Consider the following 19,926-nt stretch of genomic DNA (forward strand, 5'->3'; position numbering starts at 1 on the left):
TTCAAGAAAGTGCCACTGTAAGTATCCAGGCTGGATTACCATGGTTTGTCTCAGTTCTTTCAAGTGGAAATAGTATATGAAAAAATATATATGGCTAGTATAGCTTGCAACTCAATCATGTAAGTGGTTTTAATCTTGGAACAACTATTTTATTTCCATAGACTACATAAATGTTTTCTCATGGTTTTTCCATTCTTCACTCAGAATATTAAATCTTGCACAGGTTGAGGTTTAATATTTTACTGCTTCATTAAGACATAAGAAATATCCTTAAAACTTTTTTTTCCAACTGGGTGCATGCAAATATATAGAAATAAAAAAAACATAATGAATGACTACTAGTACTGTTTGGTGCCACTTCCTCAATTAACAGTAATACTCCAGCAGTTTTATCTATCATCAGTGCAATTGTTAACTAGTGAAAAAGGCAAACCAAGTTTAAGAATCACACTTAAGAAACTGCTTTAAAGTGTGTCTTAACAAAATACCAAAACATCATATGTACAAGATCAATCAATTTAAGAAGTGTGAATGTTCTAAATATTTAAAAAATTAAAAAGAATGAAAGGACACGAGGGCAGAGAAAGAGTGAGGAGGGCATTAAGAGATGGTAGAAGTTAGTACATTTAGAAAAAGAAATTGGGGGATTCTGAGACTAGGTAGATTAGCTTTGGGGCGCCCATCAAAAGTGCTGCTTAATAAGGTGAATTGGGGAAAATATGAATAGAACAGAGGATTTGGAGAAATCAGTATTCAGCATTATGGTGTCACCCAATAATGACTGAAAACAAAGTCAACCGAGGCAGTTGTTCACTGAAGAAAAATGTTTCCAGATACGGTAGATGACACATTTCAAGACTATAATTAAAATAATATTTTGAGAGGAAAGGTGGACTTGTTGATCAAAGGCATTAAAATAATTGGACACAGAAAGGGGATGAGATAAATTATAGATTCCTTGACAGTTTCTTAAAAAGAACTGAACAGAATGTACAGTTTCCCTTTAGGATTTTTGCAAAGGTTTTTTTTTTTTTTTGGATTTCATTCTCTGGTGTGTTTTTGTTGGTATTAGGTTTTTTTTTTTTATTTGAAATTGGTTTACAAAAAATCATGCATAAAACACAGGATTCCTATATACCTATTATTAACACCTTGCATTGGAGTTATACATTTGTTACAATTAATGAAAACACAGTTTTATAATTGTTCTCTTTTGTCTTTCAATCAATATCTTTTAATAGCCAAGACTGGGGAGAGGCAAGCTAAGTATCGTGGCACAAAATTTAAGGAGGCACTCAAAGAGGCCCTTACTTTCAGGCTGATGCGAAGTGCCAGGACAGTGAGTGCCCCCATAAGTTTTATTCCTTGGATTCCTTGCTTTTTGCTGTGTCCTCTTCTCGACATTCCTCCAAAGTTCAGCTCAATGCCTTCTGTTGAGCATCTTTTTTTTCTCAATGATAAACAGAGAAGTGCTGTGCCATGCTGTCGTTTGTAATTTATTTTTCAGCCTGTAGGTCAAAATTATCATAAACCTTGAGAGAACCATTCTGATCTTAGAATACTGGTATAACTCTTTCTGTCTTCTTCCCCAAACACAAGGTCTCCCAACAGTTTGTTTGATTTGAAGAGTCTAGAATGAGCCAAACCACCGTGTCTCTGTGAAATGTTTGCTTAGGACATTGGAGCCTGACATGGGCATGGCAGTTGTCAACTGTGTCTGTGCATAGAAGAGACCTGCCCATCTCTTTCCTGTCCATATCAAAAACAAATAGTCCTGTCTTCAACTAGCAGCACATGCCAAGATGTCCAAAAGTCCCAGCCCCCAATTTCTGCAAAAAATCCCAGATTACTACTGCGTGAAACACCTGGAACCACCACAGCTATTCTGTGATGATGACCAAATCACACTTTGTGTCAAATGTTTCCTGTCCCAAGAACACAAGTATCACATGATGCATGGAATAGAAGAGGCTTCAGTGAATTACAGGGTAAGCTTCACTGCAGATCTCGGAGTACCCTGCCTGTCTCCTATTTACTTGTATATTTGGGAACAGATATTCTGATCCTTCAAGACCATTCCCTTAGTTGATGGTTTTCAAAGAATACAAGACAAATGTCAGATTTGGGGCCTGCAACTTTAAGGCTAAAAAATACATAGATGTATTAACCTTTGGTTTGTTTCAAATTAGGACCCAACAGTTCTAAAACCTGCATTTTTATGATGTATTTCTCTGCAGAAGTTATTCCAGGAGATATTGAACACACTGAGGAAGAAACTGGAGGTGGCTAAAAGTATATTAGCTGATGTACAAGGAAAAATGGTGATGATTCAGGTCAGTGCTCATTTTCATTCTTTAGTGAGAAAATAACCAATAATATACACAGCAAATAATAATATTGCAAACATGACAAAGTCAAAAGACATGACAGAGCAGGAAAAATATTTGAAATCCATAGGACAGAAAAGTGCTAATTTCTTAATGTGAGAAGAGCTGTTAAAAGTCAATAAGAAAAAGACTAGAAACTCCATAGAGAAATGAGACTGAAAAGAAAATACATCATCTTTTAAACATACAAGAAGGTCCTGAAATAAAATAAAATATATTAAAATGTATTAAATGTTAATGAGCCAGTTCTTAACAACCCTCACTGGCAAGATCAAACACATTGATTACACTATTTATAAAGATGTATGAAAACTAGCACATCATGTACTTTTGGTGAACATCATGAAACCTTTATAAAAGACAATCTAAGAATAGCCATCCAAATTGAGGGCCCCAGCGTCCATGATGTACACTTTCATTTATGAACTCTTTTAAGTATCCCAGAATCTGTATCTTCTCAGTTTTAATTTTTCAAGAGAAAAAAAAAATCTCCATTTGGGGGTGGTGGGGAAGGAAGGAATGTGTGGCAGCACGAGAACTGATCCTCATTTTTTTCTGCCCCAAACATCTTTTTTTTTTCAACTATTTTTATTGAAATATCTTCACGCACCATTCAGTCTATCCAAAGTATATAATCAGTACTCACAATATCATCACATAGTTGTGTATTTACCACCATGATCATTTTTAGAGCATCTGTATTACTCCAGAAAAAGAAATTAAAAAAAAAAAGAAAAAACCCTCATCCATCCCATAATTCTTTACCCCCTCTCTCTCAGTGACTACTAGTATCGCCATCTACCCCACTCCCCCCCTTTTTTTTCTCTTTTGCATGGGCAGGCACTGGGAATCAAACCTGGGTCTCTGGCATGGCAGGCGAGAATTCTGCCTGCTGACCCACCATGGCCCGCCGTACCGAATTTTTTATACATTACCTCCCCTTATTATTAATTAATTTATTTTTATTCTTTTTTTTGTCTTTATTTTTTTATTCATCTGAATACCCTGGGTAAAGAGAATATTAGCCATAAGGTCTTCATAATCACACATTCACATTTTAAAAGCTATATAGTTATATAATCATGTTTAAGAAGTAAGGCTACTAGAATACAGTTCAACAGTTTCAAGTATTTCCTTCTAACTATTCTAACATACTACAAACTAAAAAGGGATATATATATATATATAATGCATAAGAGTAACCTCCATGATAACCTCTCAACTCTGTTTGAAATCTCTCAGCCACTGAAACTTTATTTTGCTCATTTCTCTCTTCCCCATTTTGATCAAGAAGGCATTCTCAATACTGTGATGCTGGGTCCTGGCTCATTTATCTCTGGGAGTCTTGTCCCACGTTACCAGGGAAATTGTACCCCTGGGAGTCACATCCCACATTGGGCAGTGAGTTCACCTACTGGGTTGACTTTGAGAGAGAAGCCACATATGAGCAACAAAAGAGGTTCTCTGGGGTCATTCTTAGGCATAATTATATATAAGTAGGCTTAGCTTCTCTTGCAGGATTAAGTTCAAAGGGTTGAACCCCAAGAGCAAGGGTTTGGCCTATAATGGAAAATATTGGGAATTCCCCATATGAGGAGTTAACATTTCCTTATTTCTCTGAAGTCCCTTAAGGGGCTATTGCAAATACTTTTATTCTCTGCCCAAATTACTCTGGGATGTTTTAGGGCATCACCCTAACTTGTATAAACCAACAAGATCTCATTCCTTATTCGAGATTCCATGTAATTTATGGTGTTCAAATAAACTGACCGTATCAAGTTAAATTAGTTACTGTACTACCCAAAATATATATTTTGCACCATATGAAAATCTCTTCCTTTAGTCTCACACAGGAGTTGAATATGAACCAAATCATCTGGTTTACATAAGTCCTATCCAGATCAGCTTCATTCATATCTCTGATTGCAGTCTGATTATTTAAAAAAATTTTTTTAACAGTTGCTATATAGGCTATTGCTGATTTTCATAGACTCAGCTTTAACCCTGAGTCTAAGGTGTCACCCAAAGTTCCAGGGAATGACCAGGTTATAAACAAATAGCTTAGCATTTCAGAATTAAGAAATGACAGTTACAATTCCACAGTAGATGCGACTGCTGTAAGAGCTTGCAATCTAGAACCCTTTATAATAGGCCTTACCTGATAACCTATGCTCTTGATTCAATTCTCCAAGTTTGTATGTTATAGTTAGTTCATATGAGTGAGGCCTGATATTTGTCTTTTCATTTCTGACTCATTTCAATTAACATACTGTCCTCAAGATTCACAACTTTGTTCTTTCTTGCAGCCACTCAGTCCATTGTATGTATACAGCACAGTTCCCTCTTCCATTCCTCAGTCATTGTAACCCTAGGCTACCTCCATCCATTGCAAGGAACACTGCCACCACAAACTTCAGTGTGCAAATGTCCATTCTTGTCCCCACTCTCAGTTCCTTCAAGTGTACATCTAGCAATGGGGTTGCAGGATCATACGGCAACCCCACCCCTAGCTAACTACCTGTGAAACCACACCGCCGTCCAGAAGGACTGCGGCACTCTGCTTCCCCACCAACTTCTCTTTCTCTATATTTCTCCAGCACTTTTATCTCTCTGTTCATTTTATTCACATATCATACAGTCCAACTTAAATAAAATATCGGTGAGTCCCAGTATAATCACATAGTCATTCCTTTATCACCACTATGCATATGAGGACATTTTCTTCTTGAAAGAATCCAGTATTCCTGACTTACATTTAGTTTTGGCATTTTCCTTTGTAATATTCAATTGAAGCATGTTACAGTGTTACTATTAACTATAGGCCCTAGTTTGCATTGATTGCATTTTCTCCTGTACACCATCCCATTTTCAACACCTTGTAATGTTGACATTCATTTGATCTCCCTCATGCAAAAATATTTTTATATTTATACATTTAATCCCCGTCATTGTCCACTCTAGGCATCACTAAGTTATACCACCTCAATGTTCAGCCTCTGTATCTTTTCTTCTGGTGTCATACATGCCCCCAATCCCTCTCCCTCAACCATACTTACACTCAGCTTCGTTCAGTGTATTCATATTATGATATATAAATGGTGTTATATACCATCACATAGTATTGTTCTAGCCATTTCTGGGTCTTTACAATCAGACCTGTTGAACATTCTGCACTCCTTTAGCACCAAATGCTCAATCTCTACCTTCTTTCCATCTCCTGAATACCTGTGTTCTTAACTTTGACTCTCAGAATTCACTCATTAATGCTAGCTTATTAATATAAGTGAGACCATACAGTATTCTTCTGTTTCTGGCTAATTTCATTCAGCATAATTTTCTCAAGGTTCATTCCCATTGTTGTATGCATCATGACTTTATTCTGTCTTGCAGCTGCATAATATTCCATCACATGTATACACCACAGCTTGTTTACATGTTCACCTATGGATAAAAATTTGGGCTGTTCCCATCTGTTGGCAATCATGAATAGTGCTGCTATAAGTATCATCAGTGTGCAAATGTCTGTGTTTTTGCCTTCAGTTCCTCTGAATATATGCCTAGTCAAGGGATTGCTGGACCATATGGCAATTCTATAATTAGCTTCCTGAGGAACCACCAAACTGCCTTCCAGAGCAGTTGCACTATTCTGCATTCCCACTAACAGAATAACTGAGCTTCTTTCTGCACCTTCTCTCCAGGACTTATCATATTCTGCATTTTTGTTAATAGCTATTCTAGTAGGTGTCAGATAATATCTCACTGTGGTTATGATTTGCAATTCCCTAATAGCTAGTGATGTTGAGTTGTAGGATCTTCTTATATATCCTGAATTTTAAACTGTGTCTGCACTCCAAGCATCTTAAATTCAACAAATACCGAGCTCACAACTGTTCTCCAGGCACTATGGTAGGTGCTGGGGACTCAGAAGTGGAAAACAACTTTACCCTAGTGTAATCTGCATTCTAATGAAGGTAAACAAAATAAGTAAATGTATAGTATGTGATAATATAGCTCTGCTATAATTATTGTTATTTAAAATCAAGCAGGGAAGAGTCTTAAAAAAAGGTGATAAAGACCTTGTCATTCAGAAAGTGCATTTGAGAAAAGACTCAAGGAGATGAGAGATTGAGCTATGTATGCAGGCATCTTGGAAAACTTTATAGGCAAAGAGAATGACAAGTGCACAGGTCTTGACGCTGCTATGCACTTGGCTAGGACTTTGAAGGAAGGGGAGACTAGTAGATGGTGAGATGAGAAAATAAAGGACCCAAGTCATATAGATAGGGCAACTGTCTTTAAATGGAATGAGGAACCCCTGGAAGCATTTTATGTTTTAACATTTTTATTGTGAAATATATATCTATATATAATATATAAAAATATTATATATAAATATATATATGCATTTTCAAAGTGTATTGTAATAAGTGGTTATAAAACAGATTTTGGAGTTTGGTAAGGGTTACTGTTTCACAAATTCAGGTTTTTCCTTCTAGCTGCTCCAAGACAGTGGAGACTAAAAGAAATATCAATATAATTTTAAGCAGTCATACTCATTTGTTATGTCCTATCTTCAGTATTATAGCTCCTTCTTCTTTGATGCTTCTGCCTATCTTTAGGGGTATTTGGACCCTTCCCATTCTAATTTTTTTTCATGTTGGACAGAGGTATTGATAATATGGGATGGGAGTATGGAAGTAGTAGATGTTCTGCAGAGGCTGGCTCCTCTGGGTTTTTAGAGCTTATCTAACCTAGGAACCATCTGGAGGTTGTACGTTTCTGGAAGGTAATCTTAGTGTGTAAAACTTTTGTAGAATCTCAGAGTGCTAAAAGTGTCCTTTAGGGTTAGCAAGAATGGTTTTGGTTGGGGGTTTGGCAAACCATGGAAATTAGCAATATCTAGCTGAAGCTTGCTTATGAGTAGCCTCCAGAGTAGCTCCCTGACTCTTTGAACTTTCAGCCACTGATACCTTATTTTGTTATATTCCCTAGAAGGTGTTGAGCAGGGGAATAACATGCTCTAACTCCATTTTCATAGAAACACTCCAGCTGTTGAAAGGTGAATAGACTTCTAGACTTCAGGAGGGGGAGGGAAAACATGGAGAGACCCAAAAGCAGTCTGGGCAGTAATTCTTGGAAAGGTGATGTTGCACTGGGAGGAGGGGGAGAAGTGATCAGGTTCTTTTTTTTTTAATTTTAAAAATTTTTTTTAAAAATATAAGAAACACAAACATTCTTAACATATGATCGTTTTGTTCTACATATATATTCAGTAGTTCACAATATCATCACATAGTTGCATATTCATCATGATCATTTCTTAGAACATTTGCATCAATTCAGAAAAGGAAATAAAAAGCATACCATGCCCCTTACCCTTCCTTTCATTGAAGTGATCAGGTTCTTGATATATATTTTTTTAACTTTTTCTTTCAGAATCATTTTAAGCTTACAGGACAGTTATAAAAATAATACAGTTCCCATACAGAGAATTCCAGCTTGCCCTTCCCCCACCAAATACTGGGGTCAACCTTAATTTTAACATTTTGCCACCTTTGCTGCATCTTTTTATCATGTATCTATCATCTACTTCCTAAACATCTGAGTAGGTTGCACACATTATATTCCTTGAACACATAATGCTTCGTGTACATTTCCTACAAATACAGATATACACTTATGTAATCACCTTAAGTGCAGTTACCAAGTACAGGAAATTTAATGTTGATGTGAAGCTTACATTCTATATTCCAGAGTTTTCTTATATCCCAATAATATCCTTTTGAGCCTTTTTTCCTCCTCCATTCTTAGAGACCATCCACTATTAAATGTTGTATTTGTCATTATCTCTTTAGTTTCTCTTTTTTAAATTGTGGAAATGTATATATAACATATGTTCTCATCCCAACCCCTCCCAAACATGCTATTCATTGGGATTTAATGATATTCACAATGCTGCACTACCTACACCACTGTCCAAGAATGAGGACTCATCCTATTAAATCGATTGTCCCCACTGCTTGCGAGAATATCAGGAATTCCCCAGATGGGGAAGCTGAACTTTTCCTCCTTTCTCCCTAGTCCCTCCAGTGAACTTAGCAAATGCTTTTTTATTCTCTGCCCAAATTTCTGTAGGATGTGTTAGGACATCACACCAACCTTACAAATTAACAAGAGCTCATGCCCTATTCAAGATTCCATGTAACTGTGATCTTCAAAGAAACAGGCCATGCAAGTTAAATTAGATATTTGTGAGTGGCCTTTTTCTTGATCTGGCACTCATCCTGTCATGCTGGTGAGCTGGTTACTCAAAGTTTCTATGGGGGAACAGAGCCATGAGGTCTTATATTCTCATCTTGATTGGTGTAGGGCCTCTTGTTAGATCTTGATTCCATCAAGTCTCATAAAATTAAATATCAATTTTAAACTGACTTCTCCCAAGTTAGGCAAATCTCCAATTCAGATTTCACAACAAAAAACATTTGTGTCCAACCTCCTGTTTGGCATCTCTTCTTAGATATCTAATTGATGAGTCAAACTCAGCATATTCAAAATGAAGTTCCCAATAGACTCTACAACTTGGGAAATTGTTCCTTGCAGAGTTTCTCTTTCTGTGTTTTGGCAACTCCATTCCCCCATTTGCCTACTCTAAAACCCTTGGAATCATCTACTTTTGGGTCTTCTTTTCCCACAACCATTATCGAAAGCATCAGCAAATCCCATTGGCACTGTCTTCCTTGGTTGCCTTGGTCATGGAGGTTATAACTCACTCAACTTTTCTAAGAGATTTAACTAATATTCTTTCACCTGCATTTCATGTTCTGAGGTCACATAGTTCTTTTGGCCAGTCTTAACTCCAAAGTTCCCTTTTTCCTTTGAACTTTTGCCTTCTATCCCTCCTCTCCACCCTCCACCACAGCCCATACTTTATATTTGTCTTGTCTTCTTATAGGGCTAGAGATGGAATGACGATAAATTATTGTGGTCAAGTCTGTCAATGTTTAACCCAAAGTCTGTCATATCTTTATCTATGGCGAAGAGAGAGGAGCACAATTTCAAAGAGATGATTAAGTCTGAATATAGATTAAGGTTTCGGCTGTTGAAGGAAAATAATGAGATGAACCTCTTGAGACTACAAGGATGTGTATTCAACCTGAATACCAGAGAAGCCAACCTGCATCACCTGATCAAGTTTGCCAGAGAGCTAGAGGAGAAGTACCAGGAGACACTACAGGTAAAATGCCGAAAATGACATCCCCACAATATTTGAGAAATAAGAGAAAGAAGAGCTGAACATTGTGCCAATTCCAGAATAAGGCATCCATTAACAACCATACATGAATTAAAATAATGTATATATCCACCTAGCCATTCTATTTCTAAGAATTTATTCTGCAGATGTACTTATGCTCATATACAAGACCTGGTTAAGGCAACACTGTAAAATTGAGTTTCATTATAGAGTCATTGTTTAGAAGTAGTCTTTGAAGCCAGATTGATGGGGTTCCTATTTAGGTTCTGCAATTTATAGCCCCTGATGACCTTGGACAAGTTGCTTAACCTCTGACTCATTTTTCTTAGCTCTTAAGTGGAGATAGTAATGGTGCCTAGTCTATAGCATTGTTGAGAGGATTGAATGAGATAATCTACATGAAGCTCCTGAAATAGTGTCATATATATTAAGCACTCAGTAAATATTGACTATTTGAATAACTACTGTTATATTTATAATAGGAAGAGATGAGGTGCAAACCTGTATCCATAAGTTTAGGCGCATGATGTGAATATTTTATATTCATACAGTGGAATTTAAGAAGTATTTAACAAGGGTATTTGACAAAGATATGGCTCTGTGTGAATAAGGAATAGTTGTCATGATCATAATATTAAGAAAAATCAGATCAAATATACAGTATGGTATGATATCATTTTTCTTTTTATTTTTTTTTAATTTTTCTTTAAAATACCAAAATACACCACAGTTTGTTTAGCCACTCGTCTGTTGATGGACATTTTGGCTGTTTCCATCTCTTTGCAATTGTAAATAATGCTGCTATAAACATTGGTGTGCAAATGTCCGTTTGTGTAACAGAGACCATCAGGAGTTAGAAACAGGGTAAGACAATGGGTAATTGGAGCTGAAGGGTTACAGACTGTGCAACAGAACTAGATACAAAAACTCAAAAATGGACAGCACAATACTATCTAATTGTAATGTAATTATGTTAAAACACGGAATGAAGCTGCATCTGAGCTATAGTTTTTTTTTGTTTGTGTTTTTTTTCCTTTTTTTATATATTTTTAAAAATTTTTATTATTATTTTTATTTTTTTCTCTATATTATCATTCTATATCTTTTTCTGTTGTTTTGCTAGTTCTTTTCCTAAATCGATGCAAATGTACTAAGAAATGATGATCACACATCTATGTGATGATATTAAGAATTACTGATTGCATATGTAGAATGGAATGATTTCTAAATGTTGTGTTAGTTAATTTTTTTTTAATTAATAAAAAAAAGAGTCATTATTAAAAAAAAAAAAAAACCAAAATACACCAAATGAATGCAAACGTTCTTAATTCTTTATCATTCCGGTCTACATATATGATCTGTAATTCACAACATTATCACATATTTGCATATTCATCATCATGAACATTTTTATTTTTTAAGAAAAGATAATGTGAATAAGTGCTTGAAATGCTTGATTATTTAATTCTTTTAAATTTACATTAATAATACATTTTATCTTTAATCTAATAAAGGAAATAGAAAAGTTTCTGAACAAGATGCCACAACAAAAATGTGTGATCTCTTTTAGCCCCAAGCAGTTGTTATGGGACTAAGAGGAATGCGTGCACGCATGTTTGCATCGACATAAATGTACTATGTGTCAAAGAATCAAGTTTCTATTGAGCAATGTCCTTCTTGACACAGGGATAACATGGCCTGATCTGTTAGATCCATGATGCCTGGCAGAAAAGTAGATTTTTAGAGAGATGATTAAATTAGAGAATAAGAGAGATTACCAGTTCTTGAATAGTAATGAACGAATCTTTCTGCAGAGAGTAAACAGTTTGGGAAGAGAGAACATGAATACACTGAAGAAGAGTGAAGACAGAGTCTCTACCCAGATCAATAGCCTCCAAAGTCTGATCAGAGAGCTAGAGAAAAATTGTGGGGAATCTACCTTAGCACTGCTCCAGGTGAGATTGGAGAAAAACCTTCATTACAGGATTTGAGAAACTAAAAGTGAGTGATATTCATCAGGTGTCACTTCCAGAGCACAATAGCCAGTGATTAGCCATAGGTAAAGGCTGTTTTTCAGTCACCAAAAGGAATTTTGATAAAATCGATGGAAAGTGTAGACCTGTTTTGCAATATGCATCCTTGCCTCAGAAGTAAGTTGGAATCAAGAGATCCCCCAATAGGGTAAATAATTACTTAGGAAATTATGATACATCTATACACTGGAAAAATCTGCAACCAAATAGAAAGAAGAATGAAGCTGCTCTTAAAAGGGTATCTTCAAGATAACTTATCAAGTAAGAGCAGAAGATGCAGAATTCCTTTGTTTTATAGAGAAAATATACAGGTGTGTGTGTGTGTGTGTGTGTGTGTATGCTTATTAACTGTCTCTTGGCAAGATAAACATGCACATTGTGTGGATAGTGTTAGATTTGGGAAAGAAGGGTGGGAGAGGGTTTTTTTTTTTTTTAATAATATTGCATATTTTAAATAGAGTACAGTACCCATGCATTGCCTTTTCAGAAAATAAATTATCTTTTTACAACTCCATCCATATCCCTCTGCCAGGTCCCTATTTGCAATGTGCCTGCTCTCATTTGAGAAGCCTCTATATGCAAATTCTTAGGCAACTGTTCAGTTCTAGAGCCAAGCCTAGTTCATACAGTATGGGTAAGTGTAGCCTAATTCTCTTCAGTACCTGACTGGCTCCTGCTACTCTCCCCAGCCTAGTGGACCCCTTTGTCTACTGAGGAGGGCTTTTGCCACCCCCAGCATAGAGAGCAAATAGATGGGCCTCAATAGAATGATGAGTGTTGTATATGAGATGGTTGTGGTGAGGCATAGAAAATATTCCCTCAGGACTTTTGCAAAATGTTTTTGAGCATGTTTCCTTACCTTTCCTACTTTGTTGTAAACATTTGATATCTAAAAATTTGTACCATGAAGCTGAAGAAATTATGCAAAAATCAAGTTGCATTATTGCAAGAGGATATTTTCATGGACACAACTCACAGAAGGCTTAGGTCAAAAACCTGGTAATAATCTGGTCTCTCTCTTTTTTTCTTCCCTTTAGAATGTAAGACTTTCTTTGGAAAGGTAAGTTTAATTTTGGAGACTATCAGGTCATCAAAATCATAGAGTGTGCTGTGTTGAACACATAGGGAGAAGGATTTTGGGGCAATGATAGGGTGGATCCATCTAATGATGAAGTATGATGAAATCTGTCCCCTAAATGGAGAGGTCTGGGGTATGGGCAGACAATTGAATTTCTCCTTTCTTTATAGGAGTGAGTCACCACTACTTCAATGTCTAGAGCCTGCCTATATCACAAACCTGAGTTTTGGCCAGATAACAGGAATGAGTGAAATGCTAAGAGTATTCCAAAGTAAGTTGGCGTATATCCATCATTACAGATATCCAGATCCACCAACTTTTAACCTTTTTCCCACTTTTGCCATATCATTCTATCTATCCGCCCACCTGTCAATGTATCTATTTTCTAAACACACACTATCTCTGTAGTTTTGCCTTTTCTAGTATGTCATATTACTGGAATCATAGTTTATAGACTTTTGAGCCTGGCTTCTTTCACTTAGCATAATACAGTTGAGACTCATCTAAGTTGTTGTATCAGTACTTTATTTCTTTTTATTGTCGTGTAATATTCCATTGTACAAATATCACTATTTATTTATCTTTTCATAATTTCATGGCCATTGCATTGCTTCTAGCTTTCTGCCATAAATATTGGCTTACAGGTTTTTGTGTGGACATATGTCTTCATTTCCTTTTGGTTGAATACCACTAGGGGTGAGACTGATTACCAAACTCGCTTTCCAAACTGACTGCCATCTTTCTTTCTCACTAGTCATGTATGATAGGTTTAGCTGTACTATAGCCTCACCATTTTTTATATTGTTGATTTTTTAAAATTATTTTTTTAGAGCTAACCTAATAGGTTAGTAGTTGTATCTCATTTTGATTTTAATTTGCATTTTCCAAATGAGAATGATGTTGAGTATATTTTCATGTGTTTGTTTATCCTCTGTATTCCCACTTTGGAGAAGTAGTGGTACAAATATTTTCTCAAATTTTTATTGGGTTGTGTGTTTTCTTCTTATCAGCTTTTGAGATTGCTTTATGTATTCTGATTACCAGTCCTTTATCAAATATGTATTGTACAAATATTTTCTCCCAGTCCATGGTTTGTATTTTCTTTTTCCTAAGAGTCTTTTTATAAGAGCAGAAGTTTTAAATTTTGATGGAGCCCAATTTATCAAATTTTCTTTGATTTATGTTATTTGTGTTCTAAGAAACCATTGCCTATCCCAGCACCAGCAAAGATAATAAATATTTGTATATGGTCAGTATATGGTAAAATATTATTATTTTGCACCTGGATATCCAGCTGTTCCAGCATCATTTGTTACAAACACTATCCTTTCTCCATTGAATTTAATTGATACTTTTGTTGAAAATCAGTTGACATATATGAGCACGTCTCTTTCTGGATCTAATACAGCCATTGTTCATCATGTCTCTCCTTTCACCAATACTACACTAGCTTCACTGACTATAAAATCTTGAAGGCAGGTAGTGTGAATTTTTCAAACTTATTATATTTCAAAATAGTTTTGACCATTATAGGTCTTTGCTTTTCCATGTAAAATTAAAATTAGCTTGTTGATGGCCAGGAGTTTAGGATTACATTGACTCTATAGATCAATATGGGGAAAATCGACACCTTGATAATACTGAATCTTCTAGTCCATGAATATGGTATATCTCTATTTATTTAGGTGGTCTTTGATTTTACTCATAGTGTTTTCTAGTTTTCAGCACACAAATATTGCATATATTTTACTAGATTGTTCCCTAAGTATTTTATGATTTTTAGTGATATTGTAAATGGTATTTTTAAAATTTCAGTTCCTATGGAAATTTTGTTCATTTCTAGTTCATTGCTAGTATAATAATAGAACTGATTTATGTATATTGACATCATCTCTTATAGCTACCCTAAAACTCATTCGTTAGATACAGTGGCTTTTGTTATCTATGACTATAGATAGTTTTATTTCCTCTTTCCCAATATGTTTCTTTTATATTTCTTATCTTATGCTGGATAGGACATCCAAAACGATGTTGAATGGAAATGGTGAAATGAACATTTGCCTTATTCAATCTTAGATAGAAAGAAAGCATTAAGTCTTTCACCTGAGTATGTTAGGTGTAGGTTTTTAATACTTGCCCTTCATCAATTGAGGAAGTTGTCCTCTATTCTTAGTTTGCTAAAAATTTTTATCATAAGTAAATGTTGAGTTTATCAAGTGCTTTTCTGTAACTGAATTATTATGTTTTTTATTTTTCTTAATCTGTTAGTATGGTGAATTCCTTTGACTGATTTTCAAATGTTGAACTAGCGTTGTATTCTGAAGATAAACACTTGGCTATGATGTTTTAATCATTTTATATATATATATATATATATTGCTGGATTCAATGTTCTAATATTAAGAATTTTTGCATTTGTCTTCATAAAAAATATGAGTCTAGCTTTCCTTGCTATCATTTACCAACATTTTTAATTTCATTCATTTTATGTTAGATTCTGGATTATGTATTGGGTTCTTTGTCAACTCTGTTTGGTCCTACTTTTTAGTTTCCTAAATCCCGTAGATATTTTTAAGCTTTTCCTTAAACTTCAGATATAGTAAATAATTATTTTAGGATCTGTATCTGATCATTTCAACATTTAAAATTATGCTAATTTCACTCAGTAGTGCTTTTCTTTTTTTTGTGGGTGAGTACTTAATGATTTTGACAGTAAGCTTCCATTTTTTCCCTTGGATGTTAGTTTTAGAAATTATTTGAGACAGGAATAATGGTGTAAATTATTTCAGAGACAATTTGCATTTATTTTTGTCTGACATCTGAAGACACAAAGGGACTGGGACAACTTGAAATTTAAAATTCAATGCTTTGTAGCTTTTAAGACCACCCTAATATTGGTATAAATTGAACTGTAAGCCTTTAAGCTAATTTGGTAATAGGATTTACAGAACTTGCTGCTGTATGAGATGTTAGAGAAAGTAAGAGTTAAAGGACTAGTCCGTGTTTACGGCTTGATCTGCTGTAAGGAAAATAGATGCTATTAACAGAGGTAGAGACTGGGGAAGGATAGGTTTAAAGTTCCATTTTCAACATCCTATATTTGAAATTCCTGTGTTACATCCAACTGGTAGTTGGAAGTTTGCTGTGTAGTGAGTCATGAACATATAGAAGATATTTAAAATGGAGGCTTGGTGAGGTCATTTAGGGAAAGCAAGTACAAGTAATAAAATAGAAGGAAGCCCGAGGACCAAACTCTGAGAAACCATATTTAGAGGTTGAAGAAAAAGAGAAGAGATATGGAGAAAGTCACCATCACCAAGCTTAGAAAGTGACTCACTAAGGCATAAACAGGCCCACTGGGTTGAATGTAGACTCACAAATTTATCTTTCATCAAGTGTAAGAAATCACATTGAGATATCTTTTGTTCTCCACTAGATTTTCTGGTGGATTGCAAGTTTTCTAGACTCTAGTTTTCTCCCCTTTAATTTTCTCAGTAACAGAAACCTGCTAGCAGCAGTATTAAGCTGAACAGTGAGATTTTGTTATAGGGAAGAAGTATGAATCAACTCTCATTAGGAGATGACAGTGCTTCTGGCTGTTCCAGGCTGGAGTTGAGTACCAGGTGACCACTGACTGGGAATGGATCCCAGGCCAATTACAGCCTCTGCTGAACCTCTAAACCTATCTTTAGTCCATTTTTCTTTGTTTCATTTGTCTTTTCAGGTACTATGTGCCCCCTGCTGTCATTTCATTGCCATCTCCTCTAGTATGTCCATTTCTTGAAGCAAAGCTTTGAGGTGTCCTTTCTCAAAGTTTCCTAAATTGCCTTTTGTATATGTGCCTGAATCTTGTGCCCACTCATGAGGAAGCTGGTATGTGTTAGCAATGATTATTTTAGTGGCATTGGCATTGATGAACCCCTAGGTTAACTAAATTTCTCTCTCCCTGCAGGACATATAACTTTGGATTCTGAAACAGCTCATCCCCTTCTAGTTTTATCTGATGATCTGAGTAGTGTGAGATTTGGAAATGTCCTCCAGGGTGTACCTGATGACCCAAAGAGATTTGACTTCAGTGCCACTGTGCTTGGTGTGGAGAGCTTCTCCTCAGGGAGGCACTACTGGGAGGTAAATGTAGAAAAGGCTACAAAGTGGCAGTTGGGCATATGCAAGGAATCTGCAAGCCAGAAGGGTGACAGACTCAAAGCTTCCAGAGATAAATTCTTACTCACAGGATCCATTATGGGAAGTGATTTTACCTTATGGGTCTTTCCTCCTTTAAAAAGGGTTTCTCTGAGAGAACAAATGCACAAAGTTGGAGTTTTCCTAGACTATGAATATGGGCAAATATCATTCTACAATGTGACAGAGAGAGCTCTCATTTACAATTTCTCTTATCCAACCTTCCAAGGAGCTCTCAGGCCTATATTTTCTCTTTGTATCCCAAATGAAATCACGAATTCAGACTGCCTCACCATATGTACCCCTCAGACTCTTTCTTGTGGTGTTGCTGTTAACGCTCAATCTTCCTTAGTGTGAAATTCAAGGCCAAGAGAGGCCAGAAAGTTAAGAGCATGATTTTGTCAAAGCATTTCTATTAAAGACATTTTGCATTTGGGTTGGAACCCATTCAATTTCCCAGAGCCTTTGCATTCCTGTGACTTTCAATCCCCATTTAGCAGAAGAGGCTGCATTTAAACTGAGTTATGAATAACAAAAGGGCTCTATCCTGATTAGAATAACAAATGCATATGCAACATAGGATTGTGAAATTAGCATAGAAATGTGATCGGCCTCAGATTAACTGGAGTCCTTAGGTCTAGGTAAAGAACTCCAGACATAGGTCTTAAACATTGGCAGTATTGATTTATTTGCACTAGGAGATTTATTGTGCATTTTCCATGACTTTCCTGTGTAAGGTATATATGTAATCTGCTTTAGCTTAAGTTTTCCTTTTCCAATTTGGATGCCTTTTCTTTTTCTTTGCTTAACTGCTCTGACAACAAATTCCAGTTCAATGTGGAATAACAGTGGTGACAAGGGGCATCATTGTTTTGTTCCTTATCTTAGGGGAAACTTTCAGTCTTTCACCATTAAGTAGGATGTTAGCCATTAGTTTTTTTCATATATGCCCTTTTTCCTGTTTAAGGAAGTTTCCTTCTATTCCTAGTGTTCCAAGTGTTTTTATCAAGAAGGGGTGCTGGATTTTGCCTTTTTTGTATCAATTAAGAACATCATGTGGTTTTTGTCCTTCATTCTGTTAATGTCATGCATTTACATTCATTGATTTTCTTATGTCGAACCACCTTGCATACCAGGGATAAATCCCACTTGATTATGGGGTCTAATTCTTTTAAAATTCCATTGGATCCAGTTTGCTAGTATTTTGTTGAGAATTTTTGTGTCTATATTCATAACAGATAATGGTCTGTAGTTTTCTTTTCTTGTATGTCTCTACCTGGCCTTGATATGAAGGTGATGGTAGCACAACATTGTAAAAATAATTAACAACACTGATATATGTATATGAATGATTAAAAGGAGAAATGTTCAACTGTATATATGGTAACAGAATAAAAATTAAAAATTGAAAAAAAATCCATGGAACTACACAACACAGTGAAACATAAATTAAACCCTGGATAATAGTTAATAGCACATTTTTATAATTTATAATTGTACTGTTATCAATTTAACAAATGTTCCACGCCAATGCAGGGTGTCAGTGGGGTGGTATGGGAATCCTGTATTTTATGCATGGTTTCTTTAAATCCATGTGCTGGTTTGAAAGTATGTGTACCAAAGAAAAACCATGTTCTTTAATCCTGATTCGATATTGTTTAGGTGGAAACTTTGATGGAATTGTTTCCATGGGTTTGTGACACACCCAGTTATGGGTGTGACCTTTTGATTGGGTTGTTTCCGTGGAGATGTGATACCCCCAATATTGGGTGTGACCTTTTGATTAGCTGGAGATGTGACTCCACCCACTCAAGGTGGGTCTTAATTAGTTTACTGGAATCCTTTAAAGGGGAAAACATTTTGTAGGAAGCTCAGATGCTTGGGGAACAGTTGCTTCAGAATCAACAGGAGACCCAGATGTTGGGAGATGCAGAATGTAAATGCCCTCGCCGGAAGCTGTTTGCAACCCGAAGCCAAAGACCTCTGCAGATGCCAGCCTGTACCTTCCCAGCTGATGTGTTCTAGACTCTTTCTAAAGAAACATATCTTTCTCTGGATGTCTTAGTTTGGACATTTTTATGGCCTTAGAACTGTAAACTTGCAACTTAATAAATTACCTTTTTAAAGGGCTGTTCCATTTCTGATATATTGCATCCTAGCAACTTTAACAAACCAAAACAACCCAGAATTTCTCTTATCAAGAAAAATTTTTAAAAAATCAAATGAGAAAAACAAAAGAACAATGGCAGAAATGGGTATCATCAGGAATGAAAGCAGGGCTTTAGATTTGAGGATTGTCCCAGTGCCATGTGGAATGGAGCCTCCTGTTGCTGATCGTATTACTGATGCTGAGTAGAAAAGCTTCTGAACATTTATCATTCCAAATAGAAAATAACTTTTAATTTCCTTAATATTTTATCTGGGTGGAGAAGAGGTATTAGAGAGAAAAGTAAATATTTTAAAGAATACATTTTTCAAGTATGTTTTTCTACTTCCCTGTCTGACAAGGAAAATGAGATTTCTCAAACCTGATAATCCAATGTTTCAAGACATATAAATAATAATTGTATTTGTTTTCTATTTCTATTTGATGATCCACGGAAAAACTCTTATCATGTGTTACTGCTCAAAGGTGATCATACTGTGCTAAGTACAAGATGAAATATAGAGGGACTTTTATGTCAAAGGTTTATTATACTTTATCTCCTTTAACGTGTTCAACAGTTTATAAATATATATTAATCTTTTAACTCAAATATGCGGCTCTGAGAGGTGATTTAATTTTCCTCAAATTATCAAGTAGCAATGAGGAATTGAATCTAGAACATCATGGTGAAAAACCAAGCTTTGTCTTGGGTCCTATAATCTAAGAACCCACTGTAATAGGTATACCCAAGTATGCCATTGGTCCCATTTTATTCAAACTTCCTAGAACTGCAAGTCTGTTTCTACAGGAAGCACATTATTTATACTTCCCTCTGAAGATAAACTGCA

General features: G+C 35.7%; 1 protein-coding gene across 1 annotated transcript; it reads left to right on the forward strand.

Moving 5' to 3' along the window:
- The first annotated feature begins 1,603 nt into the window (after positions 1–1,603).
- On the forward strand, positions 1,604–17,347 carry TRIML2 (tripartite motif family like 2). The gene is made up of 7 exons (XM_077144338.1): positions 1,604–1,988; positions 2,238–2,333; positions 9,427–9,621; positions 11,454–11,594; positions 12,710–12,732; positions 12,921–13,021; positions 16,703–17,347. Exons 1-7 carry the CDS (start codon positions 1,803–1,805, stop codon positions 17,287–17,289), a joined length of 1,329 nt encoding a protein of 442 aa, XP_077000453.1. The 5' UTR covers positions 1,604–1,802; the 3' UTR covers positions 17,290–17,347.
- The last annotated feature ends 2,579 nt before the right edge of the window (positions 17,348–19,926 follow it).

The sequence above is a fragment of the Tamandua tetradactyla genome, chromosome 26 (genome assembly GCF_023851605.1).
Source record: "Tamandua tetradactyla isolate mTamTet1 chromosome 26, mTamTet1.pri, whole genome shotgun sequence".
NCBI classification, from domain to species: Eukaryota; Metazoa; Chordata; class Mammalia; order Pilosa; family Myrmecophagidae; genus Tamandua; species Tamandua tetradactyla.